Here is an 18,848-nt window from a genome sequence, read left to right on the forward strand (position 1 = left end):
AATGAGAGGCAGAGCACCAGGCTTCAGATGTTCCCCCGTTGGAGCAGCAGACTTTCAGGACATAACACCACGGGCCATGCCCAAGGCAGGTGAATGTGTACCCTCCACCTCCTCTCCCCAGGGTGTCGCTTCACCAGAGCAAGCTTTGACTTTGACAGCAGGGGCGGTGATTATCTACCCTCATATCTCCAGAGCCTAGTCTCGAGTCCAGTGCTTCTCAGGCACTCAGGGACTTTCAAAGGCATGAACTGAGAGAGGGAAGGTGAGAAGCAGGAAGGAATGGTGGGTCAACAGTAGGACTTGATGATGAGCTGGAAGCTCCAGAAAAGTGTCAGCCAATCCCGATCCAGGGTCAGGCAACTGGGGCTCGCCCTTCTTTGCATCCCGGATTGTCACGGGGTCACAGTACGGGAGAAAACTCACTCTTCTCGTCTCCTCTGACTCTACTGGGTCAGAGAGACTGAGCCCGAATTCAACAGTGTCTCAGTCCAAATAAACAAGACAGAAGAAATTAGATTCGAGGAGACAGAATCTTAGTTCTTTCCCTCATTCAGGGGAAAGTTGCTCTGTTTGACCAAGACTTTTGTCCCACTCATGTCTTGTTTCTGAATAAATGTCTTTTGTTCCCTCGATCATTAGATTTCAAGTGCAGTTCCTGGCCTTTAAGTGCACAAACTTAAGTTTCTCTTGTCATTGCACAGTCGGGGCAGCCCAGTGAACCCTGTCAGGAACAGGTTCTCCAGAATCTTGGGCATTACACAGATGTGCTTGAGCTCATTAGATAAAGGCTAATTTAAACAAAAAGTGCATTGAGACAGAACTTAAAAACAATAGGTTGACTAATAGTAATCCGAAGACCAGTGTACCTCTAACCACATTTTTGTTTATTTTTAAATGTGTTTCCTTCATGGTCTTTCTTGTGGCTCACCCTGTGCAGTTTGTGCACTTGTCGTGAGTTTTACCTTCGACGTTTTTGCTGAAGTTGGTTTTTCCGAGACCTTCTCTTCCTCAGAGGCTCAGTTTCACCCTGCCATCAGCAGTCGGCCAGTTTCGCTGGCAGAAGAGGCCGCAGCTCCTTCCTGTCGGCCCCCTGGGCAGAAGCATGCAGTGGTGTCTTCTACTGCTCTGGGCCCAGGGGCTGAGGCAGGCTCTCCTCCCTGCCTCAGGTACTGAAGTCTAGCCTGGGACTGGAAGGGGAGGGAGAGCGGGCGGAGGAAGGGGGAGGCTGGAGCCATTGTCTCATCCATCTGAGGGAAGGAAACACAGCTTTCAGAGCCCTGTGTCCCCTCGTTGAGAAACGGCTGTCTCTGAGAAGGAGATACAGTTCTGTACTAGGTGGCAGTTGAAGGACTTGGGGATGGGGGGTGCCAGAATGGCTGAACCAAGGAAGGAAGCAGGAGGACAGAAAGGGACTAAGGAGGAGGGATGATGAGTTTGCTGAGAGAAGTCCACTCCTGCGCCATCCTCCTTTCTTCTGTCCTTGCGGAAACTTCTAGAAAAACATTGTATTTCCGTAATGGAAAAACCCGCACGAACTTTTTGGCCAACCCAACATGTTTCCTGTGGATTAAAAAATGTCTTCGTCACAGATTCCAGAGATCCTACTATTAGAGCTTTAATTTATGTTAAATCTATTTCCTTCTATATTAAATAACATAAGCAAATATTTCTGAAGGGGGCAGAAATATTTTAAAACCATAGTATAATTTTGTTTCCCTGTTGCTTTCTGAACCGTCTGGAGCCGGGGTGGAGGTCAGTGTCGCGGATGGTGGCTTTGCCTGGAGAAGCAGAGTTGCTCTCCAAGCCTCCTTTCCTTTGGATGTCGTGGCTTTCCTGAAACATTTTCCGGGCACCCCAAATGGTTGTCAACCAAAAGAGCCAGGTTTTGTTTCAAAGGATAATGTGTCCAGCACAGAACTGGCTGCTGGAAGATACAATCAAGCAGAAGTGATGGCTGACAAGGGCTTATATTCTAGGTAGGGAGACAAGATAAGTGTGTGGAAATAATCAATGAGTTCATCAGGAAGGTATATTCCCACAGAATATCCTAAGAGGGTGAAGTGCTATGTTGTGTAGTAATTACAGTCTGTATGGGGGAATGACAGGGCAGACTGGAGAGACTGTCATTGCAAAAATCAATTCTGGCCTAAAGCCGCCTTGGAATTTCTACGGGAAGGTTCAAGGCCAGCTGCTAAAAGTGCTTGCTTTTTTTCCCCCTTCCCTAGGAGCTGTGACAGGCAGAATAGTAACAACGGGGAACATTTCTGCAGAGGAAGGTGGCTCTGTCACCTTACAATGTCACCTCTCCTCCACTACTGCCAAAGTGACCCAGGTCAACTGGAAACAGCAGGACCAAGTTTTGGCCATTCATCATGCCAGCCTGGGGTGGCACATCGACCCAGCCTTCATGGAGCGAATGGTCCCAGGCCCCAACCTGGGCCTCACCCTCCAGTCACTGACCAGGAACGACACAGGAGAGTACGTCTGCATCTATCACACCTACCCTGATGGCATTTACAAAGGGACAGTCTTTCTGGAAGTCCTACAAAGCTCAGGTATGTTCTCTGGAGCAGGGTGGCTGGTGACCGTCATCCTCTAGGGTAGAAAATGCATTCCTGCCCAATACTGCAGAGCGGGGCCTTCCAACCCTGGTTCATGTTCAAATCACCTGGGAGCTTTTGAATGGTACTGATGCTGGCACCCCATCCCGGACCAGTTCAGTCAGAGGGGCAGAGCAGGTTGTGCTAGGTTCTAAAAGCACCCCGATGATTTGAATGGGCAGCCAGGATTGAGAACTACTGTTCGGGTAAAAGCACCTCTTATGTATATTTGTTAGGAAGACCAGTTGTTCAGGTCTTGTGAGAAAGGATCTCATTAATTAGTTTAACATCGATCATGCAAATTAGAATTAGCCACTAAGTTTATAAAGGATTAGAGCTCAGTGCTAAGTGTAAATGTACAATAATTTACATTTCTGTGGTACTTCATAGTTTCCAAAATGCTTTCACTTTCATTATCCACCTGGACACTTAAACCAGTTCTCTGGAGGGTGGGAAAGGGTTGTTATCATGGCTGAGGGACAGGATAGCAGAGTCATGATGGGCTCAGGCAGCCTGGGTCCAAATCCTGGTGTTGCTGTTGACCTCAGACAAGATTATTGGGCTTCTCTGTGCCTTGTTTTTCCCGTCTGTGAAATGAGGAGAAGATGTAAGACCTCCTGAGGAGCTAACGTAGGATTGAATTACTTACTAAAAAAAAATGCCCTTAGAGCAGTCCCTGGAACATGACAAGCATGAATTAAGTATGTAAGTAAGCATGAACATAAGTATGAACACGATCCCCCGATTCCCATCTGACTGTTGGGTGGAGGTGGAGGCTGAGGCTTGGCTGTTGCTCAGAGCAGTACAGCTGATTTTAACACAGGTGTTCTGGTTCCACTCAACTACACTCTCGGAACTGCTATTTGCTGACATCAGTGGTGTTGGAGATTGTTTGAGTTAGCAAAATATGTGTAAACTGAGAAGATAAAAGGTTATTTTAAAGTTTCTTCTCAAGTGCTACTTCTTGAGGGCCCCTGGCATAGGCCAATGCAGCATGTGGAGAAGAGCCTCCATCCTTTTCTGGTTCTATAGAGAGCCCTCTGCAGCCCCTCTGACCCTCTCCAACTTCGGTCTCCATCAGTCCTCTTTCTCTACCTGTGGCCAAGGCAGGAGACTGAGTCCTCAGAGCAGGAAGAATATATTCGGGGGAATTTGGGCTCCCCCCCAGCTACTGGTACCTTGTGGGTACTGGGGGTGCTGCCCTTGCCCTAAGTGATTACATGCTTTAGCCATCCTCCTGGCAATCTAAGCCCTTTGTTAGAAGGAAGAGCCGCCCGGCCTCTGCTACACCCTTCTCCTTTCAGGAATGCCCTGGACACCCGGGTTCTGCCCAAGTTCCTGGGAAGGAGGTGGGGATGGGATGAGGCAGCCTGGAAACCCTTCCACTTATAGTCCAGCACACATCCTGACAATAGTCCTGTTTCCCTCACACTCTCCTTGGGTCAAGCATCACTCATCTTTTCAAAACTCTCTTCTTAGCTTTTCCTCCTTGCATTTACATTTTACATCTTCATAGAACTTCACTTATTCATGCTTTAATTCATGTCATGAGTATTTATTAAGCACCTGTTAGGTGCCAGGTGCTGGCAAAACAGCAAAGGATAAAGCTCCAGAACCTTACTCCCTCCAGGGTCTCACAGCCGAGTTGGAGTAAGTGTTACAGGCTTAAGGTGAAAGGTTATATGTTTTTTACTTCTTTGTACTTTAATGTTCTTTCAATTTTTTTTTCATATGTATTTATTTATTTTGGCTGTGCCTGGTCTTAGTTGCGGCACGTGGGCTTCTTAGTTGCAGCATGCAGACTCTTAGTTGCGGCATGCATGTGGGATCTAGTTTCCCGACCAGGGGTCAAACCCAGGACCTCTGCGTTAGGAGCGCAGAGTCTTACCCACTGGACCACCAGGGAAGTCCCTGTTCTTTTTATTTTTAATTAAACTTTTTTTATACTAGTATGATTATAAATATGAAGTTTAATAAAGAAAATAATCACCTTCTGGTTTTTTTCTGGATGTTATTTGTTTCACTTCAAGATTATGACTGAAATTGATTTTGTCAAAAAGAGAAAGGAGTGTTAAAATGGTCTGCGCTGGTGACAAGTGTGTGGGGTACACCCCTTGAGAGATCAGGCATTGATTTCATGACGGGCCTGGCAGATGCTCTGCTGTCCGAAGAGATGGACTTGAAGACGCCAGTCCTGTGGTTAGAGAAAGGCCTGGCCATTTCCCATGCCTGTGCCCTGATGCTGAGGCTTCCCTTGTAATGGTTGCCCTTTGCTTCTGGCCTCTGCCCACTCACCTTTGTTTTGTCCTCCTTCTAGTGGCTGAGCACAGCGCTGGGTTCCAGATCCCATTGCTTGGAGCCCTGGCCACAGTGCTGGCAGTCATCGGCACAGCAGTCATTGTGGTGCTCACACTGGCCAGAAAGGTAATGACTCTGGCTGCATATCTCAGTCCTGGGCATCCCGTCTCTGCCATCCTGGTCCTTTCATGTCGCCTTTCTGTCTAGAAGTGATCTCTCCCACTGTTCATTGTGCCTTCTTCACAGTCCTTGCTCTGCCTTTCAGTGGCATTGTTTACGCTCTTTTGCTGTCCCTTCCCTTGTCTGGGAGCTCCTGAAAGGTTGGATCCGTATCCTCCCGATCTTGCTGTGGCCTACAATTCCTGGCTCCTGCTTGTCCCTTAAGCCACTCCTCTGAGAGTCTGATTTAGCCACTGTGATTTTGATGCGTCTTGGGCATCTACTCTGTGCCAGGGGTTTTTGAACATTAGCTCCTTTAATTTTAACAACCCTTCAGTAGTGCTGGGCTATCTAGCACTTCTGCAGAATGAGAAATCAACACTCCAAAAATTTAGGGGTAAAAGGTACATGGCAAGATGAGTAGACTGTAAATCCTCTGTTACTCTTGCTTAAGGGGTCACGTGGCTGAAAGAGTATTGGACGGGGAACAGGAAGTGTCTAATCTCAGCATTGAGTGTGTGATGATAGGGATGCTGTTTCATCTTCCAAGTCTCTGTTTCTTCATATATAAAATGGGGATTATGATTCTGCTCGCTCTGTATCACAGGGTTGTGATGAACAGGTGGCATATTGCACGTGAAAGCTTTGTAAACAATGAAGAAGTATATCCACATCCTTGTGTCGTAACTGGTAGTTAGTGATTAGAATAAGCAAGAATTCCCACTCCTGTTTTGTCTGCCCTGTTGGGTCTTTTAAGCCATCCCAGGTTGCCTTAAGTTACTAAACAAACACTTCGGGGAACACAGGCCTGTGATTCCCAGCACTGTTTTCCACCTTGTTTCAGATCCTCTTCCCTAGTGCCTGACTCACTTTCCCTCCAACTCTGGTTCCCCTCCGTTAACACCTCAACTCTGCAGCCTTGCTTTGCTCTCTCTGGACTGGTACCTGGTGCTGTTATTCCTGATACATGTGGGTTTACAGTTACCACTTTATTTTCTTCATATTTGTTTTGCCTGTTTTTTCCCCCAATCTTTCTTGCTGCCTTTTGAATTAAGTACTTTTTATTATTAAAAAGATCTATTTAGTAGTTATGCATTTTTCTTTTCTTTTAGTGGTTACACTAGAGATTACAAAATAGATCCCTGATTTATTAAAGTCTAATATGTATTAGTACTTTCATCATTTCTTGGATTTTGCAAGAACCTTAGAACACATTAACTCTCTACCTACTTCCCCAACTTACTGCTATAATTGTCATGGATTTTAGTTCTCTATTTTAAACCCCAAGAAAATGATTTATTGTCTTATGAGCCAATATTCATTTAGATTTACCCTTTCTGTTGCTCTTCACTTCTTCCTGCATGTTCTATCTTATAACTAGGATAGTTTTCCTTCTGCTCAAAGGATATCCTTAGCATTTCCTTGTGGGCAGGCATGCTAGTGATGAATTATCTTGCTCTTTGTTCATCTGAAAATATCTTAATTTTTCCTTAATTTAAAAGTGATATATTTGTTTTGCTGGGTATAGAATTCTATGTTGGCAGCTATTTTCTTTCAACATGTGGAAAGTATTGCCCCATTGTCTCTGGATTCTCATATTTCTGTTCAGAAATTATATGAGAATCTTATTTTTGCTCCTTGGAAGATAATGTTTTTTTTTTTTTCTGGTTCTTTAGAAATTTTCTTTCTCTTTGGTTTTCAGCAATTATATGGTGATATAATGGGATTTAGTCATCTTTGTATTTATTCTCTTTGGGGTTTGGAGTGCTTTTTGAATTTGTAGCTTGATATCTTTTGTCAGTTTTATATCATTCTTGGCTATTATTTCTTCATGTATTACTTCGTTGTCCTTGTTTTCCTCTCCTTATGGAATTCTAATCATGTGGTATTTTCAACATTTTCACTTTTTCCAGCATCTCTTACCCTCTTTTTTGTATTTTCCATCTACTTGTCTCATCAAATGTTTTCTTTGGACATGCCTTCCAGTTTACTAAGTCTCTTCTTTGATGGATCTACTCTTCTGTTAAACTCATCCCTTAAGTTCTTAATTTCCATTATCATATTTTTCAGATCCAGGATTTCTATTTTGTTCTTTGTTTGGATAGTTTAAAGTCTGCCAAAATTCCCAATCTTGTTTTTAATTCTTTGAAAATGTTAATCATAGTTATTCTGAAACCTGTGCCTGATACTCCTATTAATTGGGTTCTCTATGGGTCTTTTAATATTCTCTCTTTATGCTTGTTTTTTGGACCTATCTTATCTTTTTGACTGTTTACTTTTCATTGAATGCTGTATTTCTACATGAAAACCTGTGGCCATAATTTGAGGCTGTAGATAATATCATCTTCCTCTAAAGAAGATTCCTTTTTGCTTCCATCAGGTAACTAATATTCAGGCAGTAGCATTCCCATCACCTTAATTAAATCAGTAGTGAGAGGATTTAAAGCTGGATTTAATTTCTGCTACTTCCTTACTTGTAGAGTGTAGTCCTTTGGGGTCCCAACTCAAAGCCTGTAGTGTTTGCCAGAGTCTCCCTTCCTCGGTGGCCTCTGAACTCTAAATTTTGTCCCTCCAGCTAGAAATTCTGTGTAGCTAATTTGCCTCTCAGCCATGACTTTCAGGCAATTTCTCTAGGAGAAAATCCATACCCTTCCCAACCCCACAATGCTCATCTCATCTCTCTGGGCTTCCTACTCCTGGATCTTGCTCCCCAGACCACAAATTTCTCACTGATTGGATAGATTTCTGATTAATACAGATAGATGTTTATAATATTTTGTTCAGTTTTTCTAGGTATTCTCCCTGGAAAGGTTGGTTCAAAGCAACAGAGGCAATCATTGTTCTACCAGAAGCAGAACTCCTATTTCTGATGTTGTATTTCATATCTGCACTCAAAGGCTGACTTTTACAAGCAGAACATATTTACCCAGTCCACCCACTCTGTACCTTTGGCTATATTGGGTCAAGACCCCCAACTCGAGTTCTAGCCCCTCTGTACCTGATTCCTGAACAGCCATTTAGCCTGAATGGGGCCAGGTCACTGCCAGTCCCAGAGAGGGAGGGATGTGGACAGATGTGTGTTCTTAGGCTCTGGTTCCATCTTGCTTGCTTATTGTGAGCTCTTGTCCTCTTTTTCCTTTTCTCCCTCTCTCAGAAATGGACCATCCTTTGACTTTCTCTTCTTTTTTACTTAACATCTATTTTACTATTTTACTCTTGTCACTCCTTTGAAGACCGAGAGCTACTTCCCTCTCCAGGCCTCAGAGTTGAGATGAATTGCACAAACTAGAATTGCTTAATAAGAAAGTGCTGTTGTAATGTTCCTCCACTTAGACCTCATGGTATTTTGCGTTTTAAACAGCCTTAATTCTATATCCCTGCCTAGGATAAAAAATCGTATATATTTTCCTAGTGTTAATTCTGCTTACGGAGTTACACTTCTGTGCACACTCATGTCTATTACCAGTGACTCATCTTGAACACTTAGTCTAATATCTTACATCTTAAATTCTCTTAGTTTTCTGTGTAGATAAACTCAGTTTGCTTTCTGTAACCTACCATCAATAACTAGGGTACTGATGTAAAAATAACACGTTCCATTTGACACATGTTCTGTCTTCAGTCAGATCTACAAATGAAGAGAGCCCAGGGACACTCACTCTAACCTTATTTTACTGCGAACAGATTGGAGTGAGGATGGGAAAAGGTATTTTGGTAGCAAAACTAAAGTCTGGTTCCCCTCTGAGTTACAAATTGGCCAGGTCTCCCCCAGTCACTGGTCTAACAGTGCTCCAGGCACCTGTTGGACCTTGTTAATTTGGTCTAGAGGAAGTGAAAGAGATTCTCCAAATGGTAGGAAAGCTCATGTGATAGGTGAAAGTTACATAAAATCTAATACCAGAAGATGACTGCCTGGTCCACCAACTTGCCTACAAAAATCTATTGTCCTATGGTTCAAACCCTCACTTCCAGGTTTATGAAACAAACACTGAGATTGCTGACCTACCTGGTTCATAGAGATGTGGCCATTTATTCCTTGTCATTCAACAGACATCATGGAACAGAGTATTGGGGATCCAGCAGTGGCTGAGATGTGGCTAGTGCTATCGAGGAAGTCAATGACTTATAGTATTTTCATTTATGTCTTGGCTATCACAGTAGACAGGTTTAGTAAATGAAACCTCTAGGGGAAGATGAGGGAAAGAGAAGTGATTGACTAGAGGGGAGAGGTGAAGAGAATGATGATTGATCTCTGAGCTGGGCAGGGAGCTGTTATGGTGGTTGGTGAACAAATGTCCTCTGCTGTCACCAGACCTCTGCAGCTCTGGCATGGACATATGGAAAGCTCTTTAGAAGCAGCAGAACACATTTTCCTGTTAAGGATTAAGACTGGTTCATTTCCAGGTCAGTATCCTAGACCAACTTTGGTCATCTTTGTATAAGGGAAAGGGGAAAAGGTGAAAAAAGAGAGTCCAGTAGCTATCAAGCTCTGTGGCTCCCCTTCTAAAATGTTTTATTCATCAGCCCCCTCTTTGACATGTCCACTGCTTCCTGTCTAAATTAGTTCCTCTCTGTTTTTTCATATGCTTTGGCTATAGTTTCCAGTCTTCTCTCTCTCTTTGCTCAAATGCATTTTATACCTGTATTATTCAAGGTCCATCAGGGAACACGTAGTATTCACAACATGAGTAGTTTGAGGATAGTTTAATAAGGAGATTTACAAAGGATTGGGAAGCATATAAGGAAACCATAAGCAGGAGTGTAGGAGTGTGTTGTTACCAACCCTAGTTCTTTAGGGGAAAGGAGAGAGGATGATTACTGGAAGCTGGGAGGGAGGATGATGACTAGGACCTGGAAAGAGACAGTTGTGTGGAGGGACCACTTTGAGAAGTACTGCAATCTTTGACTGAAGGCCACAGCCAGTCCAAGTCCACCCTGCAGAGAGAATGCCAGGAGAATATATACCCTCACCTCACACTCTTTCCCTCCATTCTCCTATTGTTGCTTTGCATTGGCTGAACCCAAACTCAAGCCAGAGGACAAGGGAACTCACTGATTCAGTACGCGTAGTTCAGTCTTCTCTGGGCACACAAAAGGGTGCAGAAGGTTGGAGAGTGACGTTGAGGGGTGAACAGACAGTATCCAAGCCAGTACTATTATAGACCTGGAAATGGGCAAGAAATCTTGGCTTTCCATGCTTCCGTCTACCCTCATGTATCCTTGATCTTTTGATTATACATTTAAGCAATATCCTTGTTGGCTGTCCATCTATATTTCTCCTAGGAACACACTGGGCTTTATTAGCCATCTTACTATCCCTGTGGGCCAGGCTTCCTTGGCTGCCATTGCAGTAGTTACATCCACCTTGTTTCTTAAGTGCTGCCATCTGTCCCTATATTATTTTGGCATCTCCTCATCCCTCTTTCTACTGGGGATCCAGTTCTATAAAAGCATTGCCTACTTCAGCTCCAGCCTACAGAGGAGAGACATCTCTGAGCCCCTCCATGACGCTGGTGCTCCCCTAACTAGCACATTCCTTTCCACCTCAGCAAAAGGGTGTCTTCTGGATCTTCCCAAGAAACATAATCAGCTGTTGGATTTAAAAACTTACTTAGTACAGGAATTGGCGAAGTTTCTTTGTAAAGGGCCAGGATCTTTTAGCTTTTGTGGGCCTTACGGTCTCTGTTGCAAAAATTCAGCTCTGCCATTGCACTGTGAAAGCAGCACAGACAAGATGTAAATGAGTGAGTGCGGCTGTGTTTCAATAAGTCTTTATTTATAAACACTGAAATTTGAATTTCATATAATTTTCATGTTTAGTAAAATACTGTTCTCTTGAATTTTTTTTCAATCGCTTAAAAACATAAAATCCATTTCTAGCTCGTGAGCAGTACAAAAGTCTGTGGTACCCCAGATTTGACCCATGGGCCTTAGTTTCCCTATCCCTGATTTAGTAGACTGTATTGGGAAAAACTCTGTGTGTCTGTCTTTTCCTCTTCTCTACTCTTAGCATGACACAGAACACTTCTGACACCAGATGTGTGGGTTTATTGCCACACTGACCAATCCTCCTACACCCCCTGAGTGTCCTACAGTCAATCCGGTTCTGACACTATCTACTTGGAGTTAACATCAGGTTAGGGGCTCAGTCCTCCAAGACTGCCCTCCTTCAGATGCCGATTGCAAGTCCCAGGTTGTCACCTGTACCTTTGACTGACTGACTGACTGGCTGTATATTGAGGTTCCGACAACCCTCTCCTCGGATTCGATAATTTGCTGAGACATCTCACAGAACTCAGGGGAACACTTACTTACATGTACCTGCTTATTGTATAATAAAGAATTTGATAAAGGATACAGATGAATACCCAGATGAAGGAAATACATAGGGTGAGGTCTCGAAGGGTCCTGAGCACAGGTGCTTCTCTCCCCAAGGTGCTGGGTGTGCCGCCCTGCCAGCATGTAGATATATTCATCAACTCCAAATCTCATACTTCTGGGATTTTTATGGAGACTTCATCGCACGGGCATGATTGGTTATTAACTCGGTTTCCTGCCCCCTCCACTCTCTGGAGAATAGGGAGTAGGGCTGGAGGTTCCAAGCTTCTCATCATGGCTTGGTCGTTCTGGTAACCAGCCTCCATTCTGGAGCCCAGCGAAAGTCGCCTCATTGGAACAAAAGACACCCCTGTCACCCAGGATATTCCAAGGGATTTAAGAGCCCTGTGTATGACATTCCTACCACTCAGGATATTTTAGGAGTTTAGGGAGCTCTGTGTCAGGAACTGGGGTTAATAGAGACCAAATATTAGCAGGAACTGGGGGTAGAGACAAATACATGCTTCTTACTATTCCACATGGGTCTATGATAACATCTCCAATTCTCTGAGCATTTTGTTTCTTTCTTCCCTAGTTTTCCAAAGCACTGTTGGCATCTCTGTTGACAGCTGTGTCCCGGGGCCTTGTGAGGGTGTTAGATCTTGAGCCATGGGATGTGTCCTAATATTGACAAATGATGTGTCCCTCATCCAGCCTTAAGTTCTACTCACCCAGCCCTGATCCACTCCCCTCAGGATTCACTCCCAAACATACTCTCCCAGTTCCACCAGTTATGTGTTAGCTCCTTTTGTTACAACCTCTCTCCTCCCTCAGCATGCCCAGGATTCCCTCAGTTAGTGTAGGTTGAGATTTTTGCTAATTATGGTCCAATGGCCAATAGGGGAGGGGAGGCAGGTCCTGACAGGACCCATCTTCCATCCCGGGGAAGGGGGTCACCTCTGCAGCTCCAGATGATGCAAGAGAAGCTGGTGGTTCAAGGCTCCCAAGTGCATCTACCAAGAGATCCTCCTCCCAATGCACAGAAATGCCTCCATTCCCGCCCAGACCCTGATTTTGGTGGAGTCTTGCCCAGGCTTAGAATTCAGCCATCTTTGAAGTTCTGTCGCCCTTATAGGTAGGTCCTCTGCCTGCTCTTCAGTGTTGGAGGTGAGCGTTTCTTTAAATGTTGCCAAGGAAGAGGAGCTTTGATTCTCACACTTTGCTTTCAGTTGCTGGTAGATCTGTCATGTTCTCGTCTCAGTCCAACGGCAGAATTTAGTAAAAGCCACCCAGTCCCACAGTCCTAACAAGCACTCTCTGCTCTCTACTTCTCAAATGTCAGAGCTGCTGCGCCAGTTCCTAACCCCCTTCCCTTCGTGTCGCTTCCCAGTCCACCACCAGGGGTGGGGTCTGTATTCCCATCCAGCTGGTGAGGGATTCCCCTCCACAATCGCATCCTAGGGTCTGCCTTCTTTAGATTTGTTCCCAGACATGGAGCCTGGCATGGGAATTCCGGTGAGGGTGACTTATTGGGCTGGGCTCTCAGATGAAGAGTGGTGAAGGAAGCAAGGTAGGGCTAAGGGATGTGGTTTCGGGGGGAGATGCGGTTGAAGCAGATTTGGTCACACCTTGAGGAGGGGGCCAGCCTTTTGAAAACCCACCTCAGCCAGTTGTTGACTGTTGGCTGCTCACCAGGAAAGGTCCAAGAGCAATTCTCCAGAGAAGGGGCAGCTGTGAGCCACTCATAGCCTAGATTCCCAGTGTCTGGGGAAAGGAGGCACTGGTCAGGTGGTGAGGTGATCTGAGCAGGGCACCCACAGTATTCCCTACAGATCCTGAGAGCCAGTAGGTTGAATTATTTAGGAGTTTGGCGTTTGGAATCAGACAGACCTAGGGTTTGGATCCTGACTCTACCGCTTGAGTCAGCTGGGCCACCTAACTTTGCTGACCCTCACCTTCTTCATCTGTAAAATGGGAACAATTATGGTATTGCCCTGTTAGGGTTGTAGAAAAACTCGAGTCATGTAATTCACATAAGGCCCCTGGCATTTTTCCTGGCATGTATGAATAACCATTATTTCTTAAGTTCTTATAATTATTATAAAATTTATTTACTGTAGCACCTCATGATACCTGGTGCTCAATAAATTAGTTATATTGCATAGATTGATTTGACTAAATGAATGGATGTTATTTGCTAAGCTACTATTGGGAAAAGTGCACCCAGGGGACCTTCTGTGAGGGCAAGGAGAGATGGGTGTGTCCAGCTGCAGGACAGTGACTGCCAACTGTCTGTTCTCACGTTCTCCAAGAGGGTAGCATTTGTCCTGCAAATCTCCATAGTTGCTATCGTCGTAGCTTCGTTTGGTCTTTTAGAACAACATCAATGCCTTAATTCCAGACTTGTTTTTTACACTGATTACAATGACAGGGTTCCCTATGCAGGATGGAATGAAAACAGAACAGCTGAGAGACCCAGCTCAGGCATATTTACATTTCCCAGAAGATTTTTGGAAGACAAAATAGTCCTAAGATTCAAAGGCAAGGGTAGGCAGTCTAAGAATGGGAACGAGAACACACCAACACAAAAAGCCACAATCAGGTCTCTGAGAAAGAATCGGGTATCTGTATTTTTTAAATGGATAGGGTTGCATCAAGGGATGTAGGACTTCTTTGAAGCAAAGAATCAGCTTGACCTACGATAACAACCCTTTCCTTCACACCTACAGTAAGGCGCAGCCACTTCTACTGAAAAGCAATGAATGAAACAGTCTGTGGGCCCCAGCTCCTCAGGGCCTGAGGCCGCACCTGTAACTTCCGATATGTGTTCAAGGCGCCCATCCATGCTGCCCACCCTCCCGCTCCGCCTCTCTGCGTCTATTTATGTCCTGCAGAGCTTGACCCTAGCCAATGAGGATGGTGCTGTTTCCTATCCTGGAAGCAGTGGGGCGGGCAGAATGCAATTTGGTTTGTGTTTGTTGTTATTTTCCAAGCCTGTGTGTGGTGGCTCTTTGTGATTCTGTCATTTGGACCTCCAGTGGGGCTAGGTGACCAGCTTTAGAGCAGTACCCACGAAGGCCAAGAGGATGTCACCTTTGCATTGCACGCCATTAGGCATTTCTCCTGCCATCCCGCCTGTGCCTGCTGCTCTGATTTTCTTGCCTGTAAAGCACAACCCTCACCTATGATGCTGTCATATGGACGTGATGGCTGATTTCACATCCTTGATTTTCCCAGACAGGTTTCACGGTCTATCCTCTTGTCTCATAAGTGTAAATGTACTTGTCCGACCATGAGTCCATATTTTGATTTGGAAAATCCCATTTAGATTTGGGGCCAGGTGGGGGGGAGCGAGCAAGGAAAGAGAGAGTGAGTTTGTGTGTGTTTGTGTGCATTTCAGTCCTCTAAGACCTATACTGAGCATCTGTTGTGAACTCCGAGGTTACCAAGAGGAATACAGCACAGATCTTCCCCTCAGGGGAGCTCACAGTTTGGGGCCTGAAGAGACAGAAGGGTAAACAAATTCCAGGCAGCAATGAATGTTACAACAGAGAACCCCCCCAGGACCGTAGTGGAACACACAGGAAGGATGTTACTCTCCCGGAAGATCAGAGGCGTCTTCTTGGACAACGTGCTGTAGAGCCGGGTCTGGAGGAGTGAGCAGACAGCTTTGCAGGGAACTGTGGTGAATGGACAGTGGGAGGAGAGGCAGGAAAGAGTGCATGGCATTCGAAACACTGCAAGATGAGAGGCAGCTTGGCTGAGAAATGCATCGTCTGGAATCCCACAAACCCAAGTCAGAACTGGGACTTCACCTGTCTGAACCTATCGGCTCACTCACAACTAGAAACGTCGATAGGGTTGTGCTGAGATGACATAAAGAAGCTAGTCCACTTGGTGCTCATAGCAGATTCTCAATCAACGGTGCCTCTCTGGCATCCAGGCCCTATACCGGGAGTTGGGCTGTTGGTTGGGGAAGCACTGCAGCAAATGAAGCTGGAAAAGTGAGTGTGGCCAAATCGCAAAAGGCATTTTGGGGGGGCATCACACACAGTCTGCTATGGGGCGTAAAGCGAAACTACATGTGGTGTATGGGCTTGCTGTGGGTGGAGTCACAGGGCGGGTCTGGAGCTCAGGGCGGAAGCCTGGGCTGGTTTGGATAGGGATTTGGGGATCCCTAGAGGGCAGAGGGTGGTTGCAGATGTACATAAGGATGAAGTGTCGAGTGTGCTGCACAGCGGACGAGAGAGTACCGGGCGCGAGAAAGCAGAGACCGAAACCCCGAGGAACTTCTTTACCTGGGGAGCTGAAGTGTCGGCGGCAAGAAGAGCAGGCCTAGCCGCGGAGGAGGAGAAGCGGAGAGAGTGATGCCATGGGGCCCAGGGAAGGAGAACATCTCAAAGAGGAAGGGGTCAGCGGCGTCAGAGGCAGCGAGAAGGAGTAAGAGAGAGCTGGGACTGGAAGCCGCCTGCCCAGGCTCAGCGAACAGGCAGGAGCGCGTGGGCCGCCGTGCGCGTGTAGCCCGGAGCCTTTCCGGGGCGCGGTTAGTGCTGACATCTACGGTGAAGAGGCTGAGAAATTAAGGGTTAAGGAACTGCTGTGGATAAGAACACAACTTGTGTGTGTGTGTGTGTGTGTGTGTGTGTGTGTGTAAGAAAGGAAGAGATCATTATAACTATGTATCATTTTGGGGAGTAACTTTTAAAAGACATCCCCACATACTCACTTTGTAGTTTTTTTGTTTTTGGAAGAAATCTCTCAGAATCCGTTCTGCGGAAGGTGGCCTCGGGAGGAGGCTGTCTGAACAGGAGGAGTGGAGGCCCGGCGTCCTGTCCTCCCCGGGCAGCTGTGTGCGTGCGGACGCCGGCCTCTGCAGGGAGCAGCCGGGAGAGGACCGCGCAGAGCCCGAGCCGCACGACTACTTCAACGTCTTGAGTTACAGAAGCCTCGAGAGCTTCAGCTTCCCCGCCGAGGAGGGCTAGCTCCCGGGGGCATCCTTTGGGAGACACAGTCCTGCCTGTGCTATCACAGATGGACGTATTGGCGTCTGTCCGTCACGGCTGTGCATGTGTGTGTGTGTGTGTGTGTGTGTATAGGCGTGTGTATGCATGTGGACGTCTGCACACGTGTGTGTGCGGGTGTGTTCGGTTGAGTGAATGTATGTCATCCTCCTCTGTGTCTGCATTCTCTTTACCCTTCCCTTCTGTACCGTCTTGGCAGATCCCGGGGAGGAGCCTGTATCTTGATTACCAATGCAAAGTTAGAAAACCAGACAAACACTTGACCTGGTTTCGAATCTGACAGTTGGAACAGATCCTGTGGCTGAGATCTGCATTCCCCCTAAAACCATTGGGCAGGGTTCAGGGCTACAGGATTCTGTGGTGGATTTCGGGGATGGGGTGACTGCAGAGGCACCTCGTCTCATTTGCCACTGTCGTCTGCGTCAACGTTCACACACCCAAGGCGTTTTAGGACTAAGGCATGCTACCAGCTTGTATGCGGAGATTGGAGAATGACTAAACCATTGACTCGGGTCCCAGCCCTTTGAGAACTTACAGTTCAGTGGGGAGACAACATTTACATTAAAAAGTAGTGAGGAGATAAGGGTCCAAGACACAGGCCTTAGGGAAGACATGTCAGTTCAGGGTGAGATGGTCAGGATGAGCTCATCTGTGGGGAAATGGCCTGAGAGGATGTAGGGAACAGTGAGGCTGGGCTGGGAGAGCAGGATTTTTGTCCAGGGAATTCATAGATTCTAAAGTTGGGAGCTGAAAGTCCCACATGGAAGACCCTGGCATCAAGGGAGCCAGCAAGACTTCAGATTCTATTCTCTGGGCAGACTTTCAAATCTCCTTTTGCTTGATGTACGCAGAAGCTAGTGATGACCTGTTATAGAGGATTCTAGGCTCTTCCAGTCACGTGCGTTGGGGAAGCCCACAGAAATGGTGTGTGTCTACTGCAGGAGCTGTAGTTCAGCCCTTGGGCCGAGATCCACCTCTTCTCTATCAATCTGCCATTGAGGCTTTGAAGAAAGAATCTGTTTCCCACCGAAAGGAAAATCTGGATTTTAAAATAGGGACTCTTCACAGGAAAACAAAGGAGGGTGATGGAAGTTTTAAAAAATGAGCACCTCAAACTAGCTGCCTGGATCCCTTAAATTCACACCCTGAGCTGTTTGTGCTGGGGTTAGAGTGGCATCTGAGCTGCTCATTTCTGTTTAGTGGGCATTCAGGCTTTATCCTCCCACCACCTCTCTTAGAAGAATGAGGGAGGTTGGGTTTATAGGAGACTGATTTTCTTTCATGGGCACAGGAACTGAGAGAAAATGTGAAGCAAGACTGTCCTTTACCAATGGTTAAAATGGAACATTGCCCTGCTCCCTCAGAATTAGGCTGGTTGAGTGAGGACACAATTCAACTGCTACTCCTCCTTGCATTTTGATTTTGATTTTTCTCAGTTCTCTACCAACAAGTATGTAGTCAGGAGCCATGAGCTGAAATCTGTCCAGAGTGCCAAGTCCTTTGGAAGAAAGATAGATACCTGTAAAAATGCTGTTATTTGCCATGGCAGTTCACAGCATTTTTATTGCAAAACTAGTGCAGATTGGTTGGGAGTAGAAGACAATTCACAGTTCACAAATGAGCTAACATATAATGACAAAAAGGGAGTGGTGGTTTGATTTGGAAAAGGTGGACATTGGGCTGAGGCTGGACTGACAGTTGGGTGTTATTTAACATGATTATGGTAACAGGGAAACATTTACAGATGCCATTTGGATGGTGCTAAAAATACAAAGGAGCCCATAGATGTTGTAAATGGGACAGGTTACTAAAATGAGATTGAATTAGACGGAAAATAAATTTGAAAGTGAAATTCATTGAACCAGAGTTTCCTTGGAGACCTGAGAAGACAATCCTCTAAAAGCCAGATTCCTGGAGACATGCCTGTCCGGTACGGCAGCCACTTTCCACATGTGGCTCTCACGTGGGATGTGGTTAGTCCTATTGAGATGAGCTGTGCTAGAAGTAGAAAATACATGCCAGATTTTGAAGACTTAGTGTGAATAATAAGAATGTAAACTGTCACATGTGTAATTGAAAAAATATTGATTACATGTTGAAATTATATTTTGTATATATTGTGTTAAATAAAATATATTATTAAAATTAATTTCACCTGTTTCTTTCTACTTTCTTAATGTGGCTACTGGAAAATCTAAGATTGCCTATGTGGCTCCCATTGTATTTGTGTTAGACCACACAGCTGTAGACTCTAAACCCCAGCCAAGGTGGTACCGGGGGAGGGTGTCTATCACTGACTGGTGGGCTCTGTCTCTCTCTCATTCAACACAGGGCTTGAGGAGTCTTTTCCTCCTTATTATGTCTTTTGAGAAGTATAAGGAAGGATGACAGGAGAGATTGAGGTGGGAGACCACTAAGTGTAGACAGGAAGAGCTCCTAAACTCTCCTGGAT

The 18,848-nt window shown here is 45.7% G+C and overlaps 1 protein-coding gene across 1 annotated transcript; it reads left to right on the top strand.

The window, feature by feature from the left end:
• Positions 1 to 968: 968 nt before the first annotated feature.
• On the top strand, positions 969 to 18,460 carry TIGIT (T cell immunoreceptor with Ig and ITIM domains). Its single transcript, XM_029214751.1, has 4 exons — positions 969 to 1,166; positions 2,226 to 2,555; positions 4,918 to 5,024; positions 16,109 to 18,460. Exons 1-4 carry the CDS (start codon positions 1,103 to 1,105, stop codon positions 16,355 to 16,357), a joined length of 750 nt encoding a protein of 249 aa, XP_029070584.1. The 5' UTR covers positions 969 to 1,102; the 3' UTR covers positions 16,358 to 18,460.
• The last annotated feature ends 388 nt before the right edge of the window (positions 18,461 to 18,848 follow it).

The sequence above is a fragment of the Monodon monoceros genome, unplaced genomic scaffold, assembly GCF_005190385.1.
Source record: "Monodon monoceros isolate NGI ecotype Baffin Bay Population unplaced genomic scaffold, NGI_Narwhal_1 Super_Scaffold_11, whole genome shotgun sequence".
In the NCBI taxonomy this organism is placed as follows: Eukaryota; Metazoa; Chordata; class Mammalia; order Artiodactyla; family Monodontidae; genus Monodon; species Monodon monoceros.

What these genes read in the sequence shown, in the direction of transcription:
- TIGIT (XM_029214751.1), top strand. Translation starts at nt 1,103, where the DNA reads ATGCAGTGGTGTCTTCTACTGCTCTGGGCCCAGGGGCTGAGGCAGGCT. An exon ending in GGCTCTCCTCCCTGCCTCAG is followed by an intron (nt 1,167 to 2,225) that starts GTACTGAAGTCT and finishes CCCCTTCCCTAG; the next exon opens with GAGCTGTGACAGGCAGAATA. An exon ending in GGAAGTCCTACAAAGCTCAG is followed by an intron (nt 2,556 to 4,917) that starts GTATGTTCTCTG and finishes TCCTCCTTCTAG; the next exon opens with TGGCTGAGCACAGCGCTGGG.